The 18,858-nt window shown below is 43.6% G+C and overlaps 1 protein-coding gene across 4 annotated transcripts in view; it reads right to left on the reverse strand.

The window, feature by feature from the left end:
• Positions 1–18,858, reverse strand: part of LOC131104092 (nucleolar protein 4-like) — a 53,857-nt gene that overhangs the window by 12,895 nt on the left and 22,104 nt on the right. For all 4 annotated transcript variants that reach the window (XM_058050877.2, XM_078796524.1, XM_058050878.2 and 1 more), the window contains one exon: positions 15,797–15,950. In XM_058050877.2, coding sequence (XP_057906860.2) covers positions 15,797–15,950 — 154 coding nt within the window. The remainder of the gene's footprint in view (positions 1–15,796; positions 15,951–18,858) is intronic.

Raw genomic sequence — 18,858 nt, forward strand, 5'->3', positions numbered from 1 at the left:
TCTAACTACAAACTATTACATTTATAAATAAGGAATCCTACGTTAGCATTATTATTAAGTCAAACTGGGAGCATTATGATATATTGTTCATTCATTCATTCATTTTCTACCGCTTTTTCCTCACGAGGGTTGCGGGGGGTGCTGGAGCCTATCCCAGCTGTCTTGGGGCGAGAGGAGAGGTACACCCTGGACTGGTGGCCAGCCAATCACAGGGCACATATAGACAAACAACCATTCCCACCCACATTCATACCTATGGACAATTTGGAGTGGCCAATTAATCCAGCATGTTTTTGGAATGGGAAACAGGAGTACCCGGAGAAAACCCATGCATGCACGGGTAGAACATGCAAACTCCACACAGTCTGGTCTCATGTATTGTTTCGTGGCACCTCTACTTAGAAACATTGACGTGCATACAGTATGCGCTACGCTACTTTGTCTTGTCAAAGCATCTTCCTGCTGGAAAATGTTGAGTGAATTAACTTGTGAGCCACCGCCCTCTGCTGGATTAATAAAGGCAGTGCTCTTTTTTACCCCCTTGCAGCTAGCGCCATCAAACCTCTTTCTCTTAATGGTACCTTAAAAAAGTATTCATAGTTGAAAGCATGGTGCAAACTGGTGCAAACTGATGTAGACTGGTGCAAATGGGGCTCAAATGTGTACACATCCATTTAATGATGCTGCCTGACACACCTTAGCAGCAACATGTCTTCACTGTGTGCGTGTATGTTACGGGTGGGAGTGGTAAGCTACTTGCCGCCACAGTCACGGTCACTGCTGCCCTCCTGACCCACTTTACACACATCAGGGTGTGTGTGTGTGTAAATAATTGAGAAAATGAGCCATCTGCTGTATGACAAAAATGAGTGACAGATGACGCCCCGTCACTGCTCGTCTCACACTGCTGGAATGGCCATTTGAATTTCATATTAAAGATGATATTTCACATAAGAGCCAACGTTGTGTTTCATAATATATTCAAACGTTTATGAGCTCGGGAATGACGGGCCGGAGTAAACGGGACACCGGCAGTGATGACAAGGCGGGACTGACAGCAACACAGTCACGTTACAGCAATACTACGGCAAGACTGACAGCTGCGTGGTAGCCAGAAACAAGATGGTGGAAACACAGCAAGGACACGGCAGCAACATGGCAACATTCTGATGACACAGAGACAACTTCACAGTAGCAAACAGCAAAAACAACAGGCGGCATGCTAGCTATGATATGATAACATGCAGGCAACATGACCCCAACGTGAGGGTGACCAACATGGAGACACGGCGGCAACAACATGCTGGCAACATGGAAGCTCATTCAATTCTTAAAAGAATTGAAAAGAAATTCATTTCTCAAAAGCCGTCCCTCTTGGCAGCCATTTTCATGATTTGGGCTGATCTTTCAAGGCACACAGATTATTGATTTACAAATATAAATGTGGGCATGCACGTGTGTGCATGTGTTCACATTTGCCCTCAGCGTGTCTTTTCGAGACTTCGTGCCTTTTTACTTCCTGGTTGTTGTGATGCGTGTATGACTACGGGAAAGTTCTTACAAAAGGCACTTCTGCCACCGACATGCTCTCTTCTGTGGTGGAGTTGCGTCATCACCTCTTTTCACAGCAGCACCAAGAAACCAACTAAACCGCAGCAATGCATCAATCTTTCGCGTGATTAAAAATTAAAAATAAAATTTTCCTTTGAAGCTCCACCCACTTTCCACACTACTTTCTATCATCTTCCACTCAGCATCCTACCTCTCTTCCTGTGTGTGTTGTGTGTGTTTGCAGCTGTGGCCGTGAGAGGTGCACACACACACACACACACACACACAGTGTGAGAGAGGATGACAAAGAGGAAGACAAAGATCCAGACAGCTGAGATGCTCTTCTCCTCGACCTCTTTCACCGCAACCCCCCCACACACACATGCTCTGTTGCACAGAAATCCTGCATACACCCACACATCTTTGGACCTTGAACAGAACTCATGGAGTCGACCCTGATCTTGCAGCTCGACTCCCCTCAGGCTCGATCAATCAATCACAGAGCACTTCCTGTCAGTGCCACATGGAGTTATTACACGTGAATAATAGAAAAAAGCAGAAGTACTTGAAGACGTACACTGTGGCGTGTGTGTGTGTGTGCGCATGTTGAGTGTCTCGCTGGAGACGGGAGGACAGGTTTCCTTGACAACCACGTGAAGGTTACAGAGTCCACGGTATAGAATAGCACATTAGACACTGTGGACTTCCTGAGAAGGAGGACAAATAACTGCAGCCTTCTCCATCAACACGCCGCTCGCACCTTCTGTCCAAATAAAATGGCCAAACAGAACTTGAAGGATGATAAATTATAAATAATAAATAATAAACATTTACGAGAAAGGCTTATATGTGCTTTCGCTAGTAGGTCAAGAACTGACACTGAGCCAGTATATTCATACTGCATGTCCCTCCTAGTGTATGTTGTAACCTGCACTTGCATCCCACAGGTTGGGAACACCCTACAAAAGCAGAAAGGTCATCCCAACATCTGATAAGGTGGTCCAGGTTTCACAAGGACACGTTTATCACCAACCTTTGGACGCTGTCGTCTCAACAAACCATAAAGCCATAAGACGAGTCTCCCTGCCAAGGTCTCACACTGACGGTGCGCTGTCAGTACTCAGATATTGTTCTCCAACAGTCCAAGTGGTGAGAGCAGTCCTGGACACTTACCACCCCTCGGTAGCACCCTATGACTTACGCCAACATTAATGGAATCACGCAATTGGCAAATATTAAGGGAATCTACGGTTAAAGGCAGAGTCTCGCCGAAATTGACTTTGTGTGACTTTTCTGTAGGGAATGATTTCCTCAGCGGACCATTCAGACAGAATTGCCTGGCAAACACTGGTCCACCCCTCATAAACTAAAATGTTGGCAAAAAACGACACTCCTCTTTAACAAAGCGTGAATGAAAGCTAGCGGGGTTAGCTTAGTTTAGCAGAGCATGCGGGTGGGTGTGTGGGCGGGACCTGGGTTGTATGAGGGTATTTACAATATGTTAATGGGAACCAGCGTTTTACCAAGCCCCCTAATTTCATAGTTAGAGCATAGAAATCCTGTTAAGACAGTCTACAGTATATTAAAGTCCGCTGGACATGAAATAACACCCCGATAGTCACCTTTACACTCCAAATACCCTCAGACAATAAAGCTGACAGGTTAGCATTGGGAGAGTTCCTGTTTTGTTACTTACGGGTCTTCCTGCAGTGGCTAACGTAACACTACTGATACCCAGTGACCCATGTAGCATACGACATGTATGCGTGCTTTGTCCTATATTTGTAATTTGGTTCATTTAGTCATTTTCATGTTTGAAAATGCTTCATTCAAGCCAATAATATATCATATTTGCTCCAAAATGCATACTACAAAACAGCTATCGTTTATTAATTAAGGTAGAAACAAACATTTTTTTGATTAAAACGTCCTTTTGGAAGGAAGGTTAGACTCTGCATGATATATACTATACCCATGTCTATACAGCCCAAGAACACAATATAATGTGTTCTTTAAAGAATCAGTCCAAAGCATCAAAAATGGCGGTAGGGAGAAGCACCCTCAATACAGTGGTGATGGTGAATGTGCAATGCTGGACACTTACTACCCTCAACTGTTGCCATATTGGCTATGTAGCAGCAGGGCAGGAGCTAACTCGAATGCTTGCAATGCATGATTTAAAAAGAGCAAAATGGTCATTTCTGGTAAATACGCAATCACAGCGTTTGGATGTGGGACAGCACTACACAGCGTGCATAGTACTTACTGAAATGTACTGACGGCATGATACAAAAATGGTCTTTATATATAGCATAAAAAAGAAACTGCATGTTACGTGACCTCATTCGAGACACACACACACAAAATAACACAGAATAATAATGTCAACGGGTTGGTGTCCATCACAGCTGGACTTGACTACTGTCAACACAACATGTTGTTAGCCTAGTTAGTAGCTGGTGTGTGACGGATGCTATCTGCTGCGTAGCCTCCCGTTGCCGTTGAATTATTAACGCGTGCACACACGCTAGCATCTAGCATATGAGCATACAGTCATGGGCAACATCATAGCAACAACATCATAGCAAAAACAAAAAAGGCATGGAAACATCGCATCACTACAGCGTTTAATGTTTGGGCGAATGTCTTCCTGCGATGGAAGGGTGACGTCATCACACCAGCACCGCTTCTGCGCCTCGCTAGATGAGCCCGCCCCGCGTATACACTCACCCTCATTTTAAAGGGGACATACTATGCATTGCATCTTTTCGGACCTATGAATGTTGGTAGAAAGCCAATGCGTCACATAATGAGGCGCCGGATGATTTGCCAGAACCTCTTCGAGGCCGACCGAAAGTCGTGCTCCATGGCCTCACCGAATTCCTCCCACACCCGAGTTTTTGCCTCGACAACCGCCGAAGCCGCAAACCGTTTGGCCTGACAGTACCTGTCAGCTGCTTCCGGAGTACCACAAGCCATCAAGGCTCGATAGGACTCCTTATTCAGCTTGACGGCAGCCCTGACGTCTGGTGTCCACCATCGGGTTCGGGGCCTGCTGCCGCGACTGGCACCGACCGCCTTGCGGCCGCAGCTCCGGTCAGCTGCCTCAGCAATGGAGGCACGGAATATGGCCCATTCGGACTCAATATCCCGGTCCTCCCCCGGGATGCAGGTGAAGCTCTGCCGGAGGTGAGAGTTGAAGACTCGACGAACGGGAGACTCTGCCAGACGTTCCCAGCACACCCTCACTACTCGTTTGGGTCTACCAGGTCTGTCCAGTATAGTCCTTCGCCATCTAATCCAACTCACCACCAGGTGGTGATCAGTTGACAGCTCAGCCCCTCTCTTCACCCGTGTGTCCAGAACATGCGGACGCAGGTCTGATGATACGACTACAAAGTCGATCATAGACCTGCGGCCTAGGGTGTCCTGGTGCCAAGTGCACTTATGGACATCCCTATGTTCGAACATGGTGTTAGTTATGGACAAACTGTGGTTCGCACAGAAGTCCAATAACATCACACCGCACGGGTTCAGATCAGGGAGGCCTTTCCTCCCAATCACGCCCCTCCAGGTCACACTGTCATTGCCCACATGGACATTGAAGTCTCCCAGTAGAACGACGGAGTCACCAGCTGGGGTGCTCTCCAGCACCCCTCTGATGGACTCCAAGAAGGCCGGGTACTCCGAACTGCCATTTGGTGCGTACGCACAAATGACAGTCAGGACCCTTTCCCTAGCCCGAAGGCGTAGGGAAATTACTCTCTCGTTCACCGGGGCTGACTCCAACACAGAGGCACCAAGCCGGGGGGCTATTAATAAGCGCACACCGGCTCGCCGCCTCTCCCCTGCAGCAACTCCAGAGTAGAACAAGGTCCAGCCCCTCTCGAGGAGTTTGGTTCCGGAACCCAAACTGTGGGTCGAGGTGAGTCCGACTATGTCTCGTCGGAATGTCTCAACCTCTCGCACAAGTTCAGGTTCCTTCCCCACCAGCGAAGTGACATTCCATGTCCCAAGAACCAGATTTGGCCGCCGAAGACCAGGTCGCCTACGCACCCGCCCTTGACCGCCACCCAACACACATTGCACTGGACCCTTATGCTTGCCCCTGTAGGTGGTGGGTCTACGAGGGGGCTGTTCCTTACATTAGAGCGTTAAAACACAACTTTACTTGGCGTCCTAAATGAAGCTAACCCCTGCTAGCTTCTATTTATGGACGGGGAGATTCGGACCGATTTCATCAGCGTTGGTCACCATTTCAACCTGTTTAGGTCGGGATGTCCGCCAGGTAAATACTTCCCCACACGAAGGTTCCTTCTCATGACAGCATTTCATTATCTCATGTATCCACCCTCGGCTTTGTCATCATTTGTCCCAGTATCAGCCATTTCCTATCATTGGAAGTATCTATACCACTATATACAAAATATGGCCCCACCCTAGCACAAAACAATGCGTGGCCAAAAACCGTTCCAGCATCCAAGCTAACACACTTCTTGCAGACTATTGGAGGATTATTTAAGAGTGATGAGAAACGCTCTTTAATGACTTTAATGAACAGCAATCCTCCATCTAACATCCTCTCTCTCTCTCCACATATTAATGGCATGTAGCAGCTCCAGCCTGCATCCTGACCCTCCTCCTCTTCCTCACCTCCTCAATCCCATCGATGGGCTGGGGGGGGGGGGGTTGTTTGCCGCTGGCCTACTTTCCTGCACCGATAAGAGACACATGAGAGGATGCACCAGCGCTGTGTGTGTGTGTGTGTGTGTGTGTGTGCGCGCACCAGAGGACGCTTTCCAGGCTCAGCCAGGAGGTGACTGAGATCTTTCTCGCTCCAAGCTTCAACAAGAACACTGTGGAGTAAGTATGGATGGATGGAAGCACAGCCCTGGACCCTCTGGACTTCCTGACCATCCAGGAAGAACCTGGCCACAGATGAAAGATGGCGCTGGCCTGTGAGAGCCCAGGATTAGCCCGATCCATAGTCCTACACTCCATCCACGTCGCTGCTCTTGATCCGGATTATTTCAAATTAAACATCTGCCAAACCAGAGCGCTGGAAAACTGATCCCAGGACAGGAAATGAGAGCTCGGCTTTCAGATCATCCTCTCCTCTGCCTTCCAGTCTGCTGACCATACTCTTCCCTGTTTCCCTGTGCCCTGTGTGCTCCATATTTCACTCTTCTTGATTAGTCCAAGATGTTCTCACACACTTTCACATTCTTTTTCTTTCTGGGTGCATCATTTCTCCCCCAGTTTCTTTGCATAAGTCCATCTATGTTCCCACCCGAGCCTGCCCATGAGCTTTGGGTCGTGACTGAGAGAACAACATTTTGGATACGAGCGGCCAAAATGACACTACGTCCTCCAGGAGCAGCTCAGAGCAGAGCCCCTCCTCCTTCCCCAGGAGAGGATGAGTACCCAGGAGGAGCTCTGTGGCAGATCCCAGGCATGCAGGAGGGATCATGTCTCAGCTGACCTGGTCCTGCTTATTTCTAGATACAGAAATCTTCCTTCACGTCTTTGGCAGTGAATGAGTTAAGCATCCGTACTGAATTCCACGTTCTGTGTCCGATTCAAACCGTTCCATCATGGAAACTCTCAACCGTTTTGTTCATTTGGAAAGCAACTTTCCACATTCCCCAAAATGTCCACTTTCCACGGAACTGACCTGCCCCTGTGTTGTCATTTTCCTGCATTCCTCAAAATTATCAAACTAAACAAACAGCACTTCCTTTTACTTTAGCTTCACCGGGTGTTTGTGTCCTGAGTGTTAATGCCCTATTCATCGACATTTGCTGTTTTTTTTTTTCACAGCTCGAGTGACAGACCGTTAAAAAGCAAGATATAAAGCAACTTGAGTCTCAGTGTCTTAATTGTTCCTTACAGTTTTACACGTGAATTGTGTCAACTGTGACAGTTTGACCCTGGAACAGATGATTTTACACACAAAGACACAGCAGGACCCGTCACCCTCGTCCTGTCGGGGCTGCACTTTGATCCTCCACTCGGACAGGACTATTAGCTTGTCAGCGGGGAGCAGTGCACAGCTGTCATTCATCCGTGCACATGCACGCGCACGCTCCAAATGGGGTGAGTTGAAAGACTTTTAAGAGCCGGTGACCTCCATCCCGCCTTGCGTCTGTGCACTCAGCGGTGATGGCAGCTCTGGAAAGCTCTTCAAGGATGATTGACAGTCACCGCTGGACAGACAGGAGCGAAATGACACGGAAACTCAAAAGTGATCTGGAAATGACTTCCTGTTGGCATTCCTGGCCAGCACGCCGCCATCAGCGTGTCACGTGACATTTACATGAGCAGTATGTCAGCGTTTGGACGAATTGTAAATGTATTTCACAGAAGATGATGGACATACACCAACGTGGACAACATAGCGACCTGGACCTGGAAACACCAGCAACGAGGATGAGAAGGAGAAGAGTGGCAGCATGAACATGTAGGAATGTGGAGAAGAACCAAAGTGACGATGAAGAAGGCGGAAAATGAAGAGCTTGGAAATATGGAGAACACCAAAAGAGTGTGGCAGATGACGGACACATCTGATTGAAAGAAGAGCCCGATAACATAGATAACATAAAGAGCTATATGCATCTTGAGTGTGAACTTCAGACTTGACCCAGCAAGTGGGTAAAAGTTCTATTTCCCCCCGATCGGCAGCAACAGCTTGGATATGAAGAAGACAGATGTTTGTCTGGCTGTGGATCTGTACCCCGCCTCTCACCCAAAGAAAGTTGGGATAGGCTCCAGCATGCCCGCCACCCTAGTGAGGATAAGCGGCCTAGAAAATGGATGGATGGATGAACAACTGCTCAATAAACTGATGTTTGAGGTGTCACCATTCTGCTTGGTCTTGCTTCTCTGCATTTTCTTTGGTTTTGATCAAAACCAACTGATGTTCTACTGTTGATTTATAAAGACTCAAAAAAGGATAGAAACAAAGAGGCCAGTCTAAAGTTTCTTTGTATGGTTTCAATGCTTATGTGGTCCTAAGACACAAGATTCTGTGGGTCTTGAAAGTTCAGCCAAAATCTGCCAGTATGGAGCTCTCTTCTGGCTGGCATGTGGAATTTTCAGGGAACGTGGGCAGTTTTGGGATGTGGAACATTGTTAGTTGGGTCGTACTGACTGATGTGCATGATTTTATGTTGGAATAGTTTGAATGGGTTGAATAAAATTGTCTAAAAAATAATGTATGGGTTCGACCTGCAACAATTCATCAATGAATCAACGACTCGTGGATCATCAATTCCCTCATTCAAAGCCCAAGGCCTGGTCCCAACAACATAATTGCGCATTTATTGGCTTGAGAAGATAAAAGAGCTGATGATGCAACTCCCCACTAATGCTTTAAGCTTCAGAGCAATTCTAAGCCATAGAAATGGCCACAAGGTGGCAGAGGTGATTTTGATAAGAACTCGGCAGAGGAGGAGTGTTCCAAAGTTGAAGACTGTAAGTAGTAGACACATTTGGATGTAAAACAACCCTTTTTGGCGTGTTCTTCATGTTGGTATCGTTGTTTAGCTACGTGAGCTGTCACAAGAGCAAACAATATTTGTGACAGAGTGAAAGTTATGCTTGAAATGTCTCTTCACTTCTCCCTTTTCTAGTCGGGAGCTGATATTTTCCTAAAACGTACCTATGTTCTACTGCTGATCACTAAAGAACAGGAAACAAAAAGGATGGGTTTCCCTGCAATGTTGTATTTTCCGACCCAAGGATTCCCATTATTCCCAGTCGGGGCTGCAAGTAATGATTATTTTCCAAAGGAGTCACCTGAAGCTTGTTTTTGGATAAATGAAGGAATTGCTTGGGCCCTGCATGGACCAAATCAATTTGAGACAAACAGTTAGTGGCTTGGTTTGGCAAAAATGTCCATGGCTGATTTATTTCCAAGGTCAAAGCTGATCTGTGCGAGTGTCGTGTTTAGATACTGCTTTGATGGGCGACCAAGGGCAAATAGTTCTCCTTTTGGACACCCCCTTCAGTAACGGCCATCTTACACCATTTGGACTGATCTTTCAAGGCGCACAGAATCTTGGGTTCTACGGTGATCTGAACATGGACCTACCAGAAGTGTGGAATGCTCCATGTTGGACTGGTGTGAATCGGGTGAGACATGCAAACCAGTAAGAACTTTACAATGGAACTTCATGCCAATAAAAAGTACACTGTTGACACACGCTTGTTGCTCACAGGCGCTAACGACTTGTTTGTCATCAGAAAAGCGACTCCTCCATCAGCGAGAAGACAAATGAGCTCATTAAATATTCACTGGACCGCGCTTAGCTCCTACTCCCACACTTAAAAGTGCGGCTAGTGCTGGGAGGACAGCTAAGCCACAGCTGCACTTTCAAGGAAATGCTACAAAAATAACTGTGGCCAAAGAGGATTGTTGCTTTTGATACCATTTTAACATGGATAAATATTTGATCGCTATGAATCGCATTTTGGCTATAGTTAACTCAGAATTCATCACATTTAATCACAGATAAAAATTAGTTTTTATCTATAATAAGTAAAGGGCCATCCATAATTTTCAACATTTTCACAAGAGTACAAAGAGTACTCTTTTGAGCAACCCAAAAGCCTGAGGAGATAAAATCTTCTTTGAAATGATGGACACGACCCTTGAACTCAACTCAATGCGAAGTATGCAATAAAGATGCCACAACTGTTTTGAAAAGGCTTAACAATCACACCTATAGTCTAGTCAGTGTATCACAGGAAATGAAAATCACATTGATTGTTACTGCACTGTCCACAAAGTCAAATTCACCACCACAGAGTCATTCAGAAAATGGCAATCAAAGCCAGGTCCATGCCCAAATATAGAAAATAAACACAGAGCTGGCGAATAGATTCAGCATGGTCGGTTTAGTTTTGATCTTCTCCATTTTCGCAACGGCGCTTCGGAACAAATCCGCCCTGCTCGATTCCTTCGATTTGGAACCTTTCCAAGCCACCTGGCCAGCCGTGACAGCGTCCTTCCGCTTTCTTTCCGAACGCACAAAGCAGTAAACATTGATGTATTGTTCGTATGCATTGCTCGGTGAGAGATGAATGGCAGCAATTCTCTTTTTGATGAACGAAAATAGGTAATCGAAATCACCGGGGTCGGCCATTGTCTGATTGTTGTGTTGGAATGCGAAGCACGCAGAGCTACGTGGAGTATCGCGTGGACTGGTACGCTCTCGCGCTAGCATACGACGACAGGGGACCAGTCTATTCGCGCTAAAATTTGACTGCGTCCCGCGGTTCGAACATACAGACATCGACATTTTCTGGTTTTCAAAAAAGCGTACGTTGATGTCTTAACCCCCTTTCCCCCTCGTACGGTTTGTATGCTCGTGAAAATGTTGAAAATTATGGATGGCCCCTAAGGGAAATGAGGGAAATGATTTGATGTGCAAGTGCAACATAATAATGATATAATGACATCAAATATTATGTAAAAGGATATACATTTTGGAAGTATGGCCATTATTTAAAACAATACAGTCAGCAAGCCTATTTTTTTACGACTATTTTTCTTTATTATTAGCATATTAGCTCTTAAACTCGCCCACAAAATGTGAGCGAGTGAGATCTCTCACAAACATGTTTTTTGATGACAGTGTCAGCTCAAAATAAGATTTGTTTATTAATGTTACTGGTTTTAAATTCTAATGCGAGCTGCAATTTGTCCTACCTTTATGACAATTATTGAACGCATTTTTTAAAATTCATTTTACTTTCATTCATTCATTTTTTCTTGCTTATCCTCACGAGGGTTGCAGGTGTTCTGGAGCCTATCCCAGCTGTAATTGATGCTATTTATTTGGTTTATTTTGTTACTTTTTTGCACTTTCAAGTCATTTTTATTTGTACTTTTTTTTTGCTTTTATGCAAGTCATTTAAAAAATATCCTTTGTAGTTACATTCATATATTTGGTCATTTTTATTTCTATTTATTTTCTATTTTGTAACACTTTTATTTTCTATAATTAAAAAAAAACTTTTATGTCAAACATGTTGAACATTTTATTCTATAACTTTTGTGACGTTGCCATTTTAAGATTAAGAGAGGCTATAAATGGGGTTCAAGAGGGTCTAAAAGGGGTTTAAGACTGGTCTAAGTTGGGTTTAAGAGAGTTTCAAGAGGGGTGGGTGAAAGAGGTGTTACAAAGATGGTGAAGAAGAGTTGAAGGGGGGTTTTAGGGAGGTTTTAAAAGAATTGATGGGGATTAACACGGGCAGGGCTCGACAATAACGATGTACCGATGGCCCTGGGCAAGTTAAAACAAAATTCGGGCAAGTAAATCTAATCAGTGATATTCCCGTCGGGCAAGTGCACTTTGGCATGCCATACTGCCAAGAGTTTTTTTTAAAGCGGTTCTTGTTGGGTGTTGGTAAAACACAGACTGCGTAATTCCGGTGGTAATTTGCAAAGCAATCCATGCAAATCTTGAAATGGACCAATCAGAATCGTTTATTTAGACCGCGGTCCGTAATCCACAGTCCGCGTTTTACCCACACCCGTTGTTCGCGATCAACCAATCAGCGATCGTTTGACTACGAAAACATCTATCATGGCGTCGCTGCCAACATCGTCTAATTCTGAAGGAAACAGCAAAAAGTGATGAACCAGTGCCTCCAAAACAAGTATTTTATTAGCAGCAGCAAATCAAATGATGGCACAGGTGAGTGAACCACATTGCTGTGACAATTTGAAGTGGTCACAATGAAACACCACCGATTAGATCCAATACCAAGTGCTGATTTTGCACAAGCTACAAAATCTAGCGCTTCCATTTCTCTGTGTATTTCTTCACAAATTCTTTGCTTCACAAATTATTGTTTGATCATTGAGCTTTTTTTTCTGGATTAAAAACACTTTACTAGTACACAAATGTGTCTATTCAATAATGTTTCATCGTGGTGCACAACTTATAAATATCACTGCTTACTATGACTAACATGTGTAAGCTAGTATGGTAGTACTCTCATTTCATCTTTATTTGAGATTCTCATGTGATGCCACAAAAAATTACATGATATCATTATGGCAGTCTTTTCATTTTACATGGGGCAAGTTCGGGCAAGTAGTTCTCACCTTAAGGATTCCCTATGGGCAAGTCTTTTTGGTTTTTAATGTAGAGCCCTGACGGGTAGGGGGTTTATTCAAGAGAGGTTTAAGTGGGATTCAAGAGGGTGGAAAAAGGGTTTAAGAAAGGTTTCGGTGGACTTTAAAAGGAATTGAAGAGGGTTTTAAGAGAGGTTTTAGACTGGTTTAAGAGGGGTTGAACTCGGGTTGGCGATATGAACCTTAACATGAATCAGGCTATTTTTGGGAAGTATCACAATATGACGATGTAAATGGATATAAAATGTGAATTCATCAGAGTCTTGGATAAAAAGCTACAAACCTTAAGCCATATTATGAAATAGACTAGTCTAAAATGGTAAACATGTATTTGAAGAGCTTGCAACCAAAAGGCGCTAAATCCAATTTTCACTAAGTTGCATGTTTTTCATGAGTTTAATAGACCTCTGTCATGTGTATCCAAATCACATATTTTGGTCTTGAAATCATTTTTAAAAATATGAAAAAAAGTGATGTGAAATTTATGCTTTCAACCAAAAGGCGCTATTTCCATTTCAGATTTCAACCAAAAGGAGCTAAATCCCTTTCTTTATTCTGATTGGCCCAAGTTTCCCATCTATTGATAATCTGACCAATCAGAGAGAAGAATACAATTATCATTGCACATACAGAAAGCCAGTATCAGTGCGCATCCTGTTTTGTTTGTGTACATTAAGTACACATATGATAGTTACAGTATGTTATGCAATTCAGGAGAACACAAATTGTGTTTTTACAGTATTCTGTAACATGGAAGTTTTTTTTACGCCATAAAAGGCATGTCTCTACCTTGACACCTCCAACTTTCATGAGAAACATTATTTTACTTGTACTAAAAAACATACAAGTAAAGAGTTTGTAAAGAGATGATTTTGACCTTCATGGTGCAGTCAAATATGAGCACTGCTTTTAATAAAATTTGTATTATTGTCTGCAAATTGTTATTTTTCATGTGTCGCTCTACTGCAGCCTACAGGTTGAATGCACCTGCAATGTATGACATGTCTTGTACCATTGTCTTGTATAATTGGGTATGTTGAGTTGTGTTAAAGCTGATCATCATGGAATGTGGATGACGTCAATGTGTGCTATAATATCTTAACTAAATTTTATCAGTAACAGTGTACTAGTGGTAGGTTATAACATTTTGTTTCTGTAATGTGTGAAGGTGAACGAGTGCATGTGTGTGTGGGTGGGTGGGGGGGTGTATTGTTTGTTGAGAATGGCTTCTGTGTTGTAATTATTTTATTAGCATAGCACATTAAAGCACCTTACATTCTTTTACAACAATGCCATTGAAGAAGTTAAAGGTGACTTCAAATTTATTTCAGCCAAAAGGCGCTAAATCCATCATTTCAGCCAAAAGGCGCTAAATCCGGAAAAAAAATAATTAAAAAAAATATATAAAATACATGGTGTGTGCAGGATTTTTATAGCATGCATTTTTATGACCTATATTGATAGCTCTTTCATTTGCAATATAGACTTGATGACCAAATAGATTGATATGTGCGTAATTAAAAATCATTTGATTTTCTCGAAATCAGTCAAAATAGATTTAGCGCCTTTTGGTTGCAAGCTCTTCATTTATTGGGAAGAAACTGGTTTTCTCTTTGGGCTTTTCCCTTCAGGGGTCACCACAGCAAATCAATCTCCAACCCTGTCTTCTGTATATCTTTCTCTCTCTCTCTCTGATCCTATCCATCCTGGTCACTCCCAATGTGAACCTCAGCCTCAGCCATCCTCATCTCTGCAAACACCAGTTCTGCTTCCTGTCTTTTCCTCAGTGGCACTGTCTGTAGACCAAACATGGCTGTTCTCACCACAGTTTTGTATACCTTTCCTTTCATTTTAGCTGAATCTCTTCTATCACACATCACGCCTGACACTTTTCTCCACCCGTTCCATCTTGCCTGCACACGCTTCTTCACTTCCTTTTCACAATCTCTATTGTTCTGGACTGTTGACCCCAGGTACTTCAAATTCTCCACCTTCTGAATCTCTTCTCTCGTGGCATCTGCAAACATCATAGTCCATGGAGATTCTTGTCTAAGCTCATGTCAGCCTGTCCATCACCGTAGCAAACAAGAAGGGGCTCAGAGCTGATCCCTGATGCAGTCCCACCTCCACCTTGAACTCTTCTGTTACACCTCCAGCACATCTTACCCCTGTCTTCCAGTCCTCATACATGTCCTGCACCACTTGAACATACTTCTCTGTCACTCCAGACTTCCTTATACAATACCACAGTTCCTCTCTAGGCACCCATCATAGGCTTTCTCCACATCTACAAAGACACAATACAGCTCCCTCTGACCTTCTCTGTACTTCTCTATGAACATTCTTAAAGCAAATACTGCATTTGTAGTACTCTTTTTTGGCAAACATACTGCTGCTCACAGATGCTGACTCCTGCCCTTAGTCTAGCTTCAACTACTCTTTCCCATAACTTCATTGTTTGGCTCATTAGCTTTATACCTCTGTAGTTGCCACAGCTCTGCACATCACCCTTGTTGGCCACCAACACACTTCTCCTCCATTCCTGAGGCATCTTCTCACCACCTAAGATCCTATTGAACAACCCGGTCAGGAACTCTACTGCTACCTCTCCTAGACACTTCCATACCTCCACAGGTATACCATCAGGACCGAGGGCCTTCCCACTTTAGCTAACGTTTCTAATGGATGTCAGTCTCTTCACACATGGATACTTAGTATCCAACCAACTGTAATGCCTGTGCTAGTCATGAAGGAAGATGTAGTCACCCATGCCATTCTAACTTCATACGGAAGATATTTGTATGATACTCTTTTTTTTCAATGCACATCTTCATCAGACATTGTAAAACCTTCCTTATATTAGAGAATTAAAACACAATGTAGTAAAAATCATCCACTCATCCAGCCCACACACAACTATGTGGCGTCCTAAAGGAAGCTAACCTCTGCTAGCTTCTATTCACGCTCTGGACGTGGAGATTCAGTCAGCTTTCACTGGCGTTTGTCACCATTCGGGAGGTCCGCCAAGTAAATGCTTCCCTACACGAAGGCATTTCATTCATCTCATGTATGAGAGTCTGTAAAGGAAGGGTGGCTTACCGTCGTCGTCCTTGTTGCTGGCGTTGTTGGGACTATGGCGCATCCTGTCCCCTCGTACCGCCGGAGTCAGCTGGGCCAGCGCTCCCGGGTCGGCCGCTAGCCACGAGGGCTCGCTCATGTCGGGCTCGTCTTCGCTGCTCACTGAGACGTCATCCTGGCCAGGGCACACAAACAGGAAGTGGTCCCGTCAGGTGGTAAAAGGCTGACATATTGGCTGGTTAGCCAATATGAATATGTTTAATATTAAACATATTTTGTCTTCCAGTTCAGATATGTATCATCCTTTTTATTTGTTATTTTTAATATTATTCAATAATAAATGATTACATATTTTTATATTATATATAAATCATTCTATACTGTAATAAATGTTTCAATAATATTTACCAAATATATTATTTCTTCATAAATACAAACAATAATATTTATAATATATATAATAATATAAAAATCATATTTATGATAAACTTATTATAAAAATACATTTGGGTTTTAGCATTTTTTGTAAAAAAAAAACCAAACAAACAAAACTTTTTTTTATTTACATTTTTCCCGTTAAAAAAAAAACCCAAAACTGGGGACTTTGTTACAGGCATTGCCTGAGAAAGCTTTTTTTCTGTTAAACGTACGACTTTGAATTTTTTCTCCAATGTGGCCCTCAAACTCCGTCGTATGTTTGTTTGTTACGTTTAAATGAAAGATGAAAGCTTCACCATTGTTGTTATTTATGATTATGACTGACCTGATGTCATTGAATAATCTCTATTTTCTTGGAGCCTGCCAGTCTTTGTCTTCAATGAATGAAAGAGATTCAATCAGATAATTAAAATCATTGTATCTTTAATGACAGTTTGTTGGATTATAGTACTGATCATAGTATGAATGCAAAAGGCGACAACACCCTGCAGCGCTGACCCACATCTGTCCATGAAAGTGGCGCCCCTCACAGGGAGTTCCCCAGGAGCGTCGCCATGGATTATCCTCCTCATCCTCGCGGCCCACAAACCCTGACGACACGACGAGAAGACCTGCTGAGTCGTCACAACTGCCACGTGTGTCAAAGGTGTCCAAATCAATGGCCATTCTAGGCATCGCCCTCTGGTGGTTAATGAGGACCTGAGCAAAGGCCAACATGGCGTGGCAAGTGTCTTTTCGGGAATGACAGGTTGACGCTCAGCTAGAGGGCGCCGGTGAGAGGCATAAAGACACTACAGGGCAGCCGGGAAGAATTAAGCACCTCTTTGCTCGCCTATATTTTTACTGATGGAAGATTGATAAAAGTGAGGCTTTGAGAAATGCCTTAAAGGGAGAATTTTCAGGTACAACACAGAACACCTGTTTACAGCCTTCTAAATACGTTTTTTAAACATTATTAGAGCCCTCTGGACATGAAATAACACCCCTATAGTCACATTTACACTCCTATTCCCCAATACAGTAGACATGATAACAGAATGTCAGACATATGAGGCATCGAAAACCTGTCTACCACCTTCTAAATACGCTTTTTTACATTATTAGAGCCCTGTAAATATGGAATACCAAAAATAAAGGATATCAAATATGTAACAAAATTACATAAATAAAAACAACAAATATTCCACCAAAGAATGTCAAGATAATAAAATGATAGGGCGTGTCCAATCCGTGACACCTCGGAAGGGGAGGGATTAACTTAGGTGGTTGCAATTCACCATTAAAAAGGAGAGAAAAAGAAGCGGCTCCACTGGCAAGGTTAAGTGTGCACTTAGTTCCCAAGTATGGAAGTGTGTGCGTAGCAGAGCAACATCCCGATGAAGGCAATCAATCCAAAGGAAGGGTTGTTTGATTCCCCAAACAGGAAGTCCAATGTCTGATGCAGGCGTGACAACCATTTCATAAGAAAATCAATCAAGGCAGACGTTCATTATCCCCTCGCTCCGCCTCTTTGTTCTCTTTGTTGTGATGAGCCGGACCCTCGCCACAGGACTGGCATACACCCCCCCCCGTTGCTTCCTACCTTCCCTTCCCCCTACTCCATCCCGTCATCCTGCCAACTCCCAGCATCCTCGCTGCCCCATCCTCGTGCCTGCATCACCGACCCCCCACCTTCCTCCACGCCGCACATGCATCCCCCCAGCTCGCATCGTCTTTCCCGCATCAGGAGTGAGCTGCTCCCTCCTTTGTCATGGTGTCGCCACGTCTCCATGGCAACCGGCCACGATAACAAAGATGATTCAGTGGTATCCTTCGTCATCGTCTTTACTAACGTGAGACTGCCATCTTGTTTGTAATGTTCCTGCTGCGATTCACCAAACTTTACATGGAGCCCATGAACGCGTCTCACAGCCAAGAAACAAAAACTAGGAATGTGGAATGGCTTATTTCATGAAAAACATGAACAAGGTGGAGCCTTTTTAATGTAAACCTTTGCCCATTTCTCATGACTTGGACTGATCTTTCAAGGCACACAGAATGCCGTCTTCTTCTTGGGCTATATACACATGGTGTAGACCAAAGGAGAGGTTACACTCATCTTTCAACACAAAGCAAATGTTGGTCTCTACCAGCAGTGGAACATAGGGAAGTTTCGGATAAATAGCTACATATATCTATATCTATATCTACAGCTATAGCTATATAGATTAGGGCTGTCACATTATTGAAATGTTTAAACGGATTACTCCCGGTTTTCAAATCAATTAATCATGATTAATCACCATGTCTGAAATATGCCCATTTTTACCGTATTTTATTGAGAGAAAGGTCAATTCTAGGGCAGGATTATGTATATTTGTATGTATGAACAGCGCCAAATTAACTGAAAATTTCAATCAAGTTAACGGATTTACCCAACACTGATTTATGTAAGTCAGCTGGGATAGGCTCCAGCATACCCACGCAACCCTAGTGAGGATACGTGGCACAGAAGATGGATGGATGGTTCCTTTAATATCAGATTATTTGGATCAGACTTAAATTATTTTATTATAAGCAATGAGAAGTTGCGTTCAATAACACCACATCATTTAAGATGAATTCACATGTGGAGAGTGAATTTTATGGGATGCAGTAAAATGTAC

The sequence above is a fragment of the Doryrhamphus excisus genome, linkage group LG15 (assembly GCF_037039965.1).
Source record: "Doryrhamphus excisus strain RoL-2023G ecotype Guam linkage group LG15, RoL_Dexc_Guam_v1.1, whole genome shotgun sequence".
Taxonomy (NCBI): domain Eukaryota; kingdom Metazoa; phylum Chordata; class Actinopteri; order Syngnathiformes; family Syngnathidae; genus Doryrhamphus; species Doryrhamphus excisus.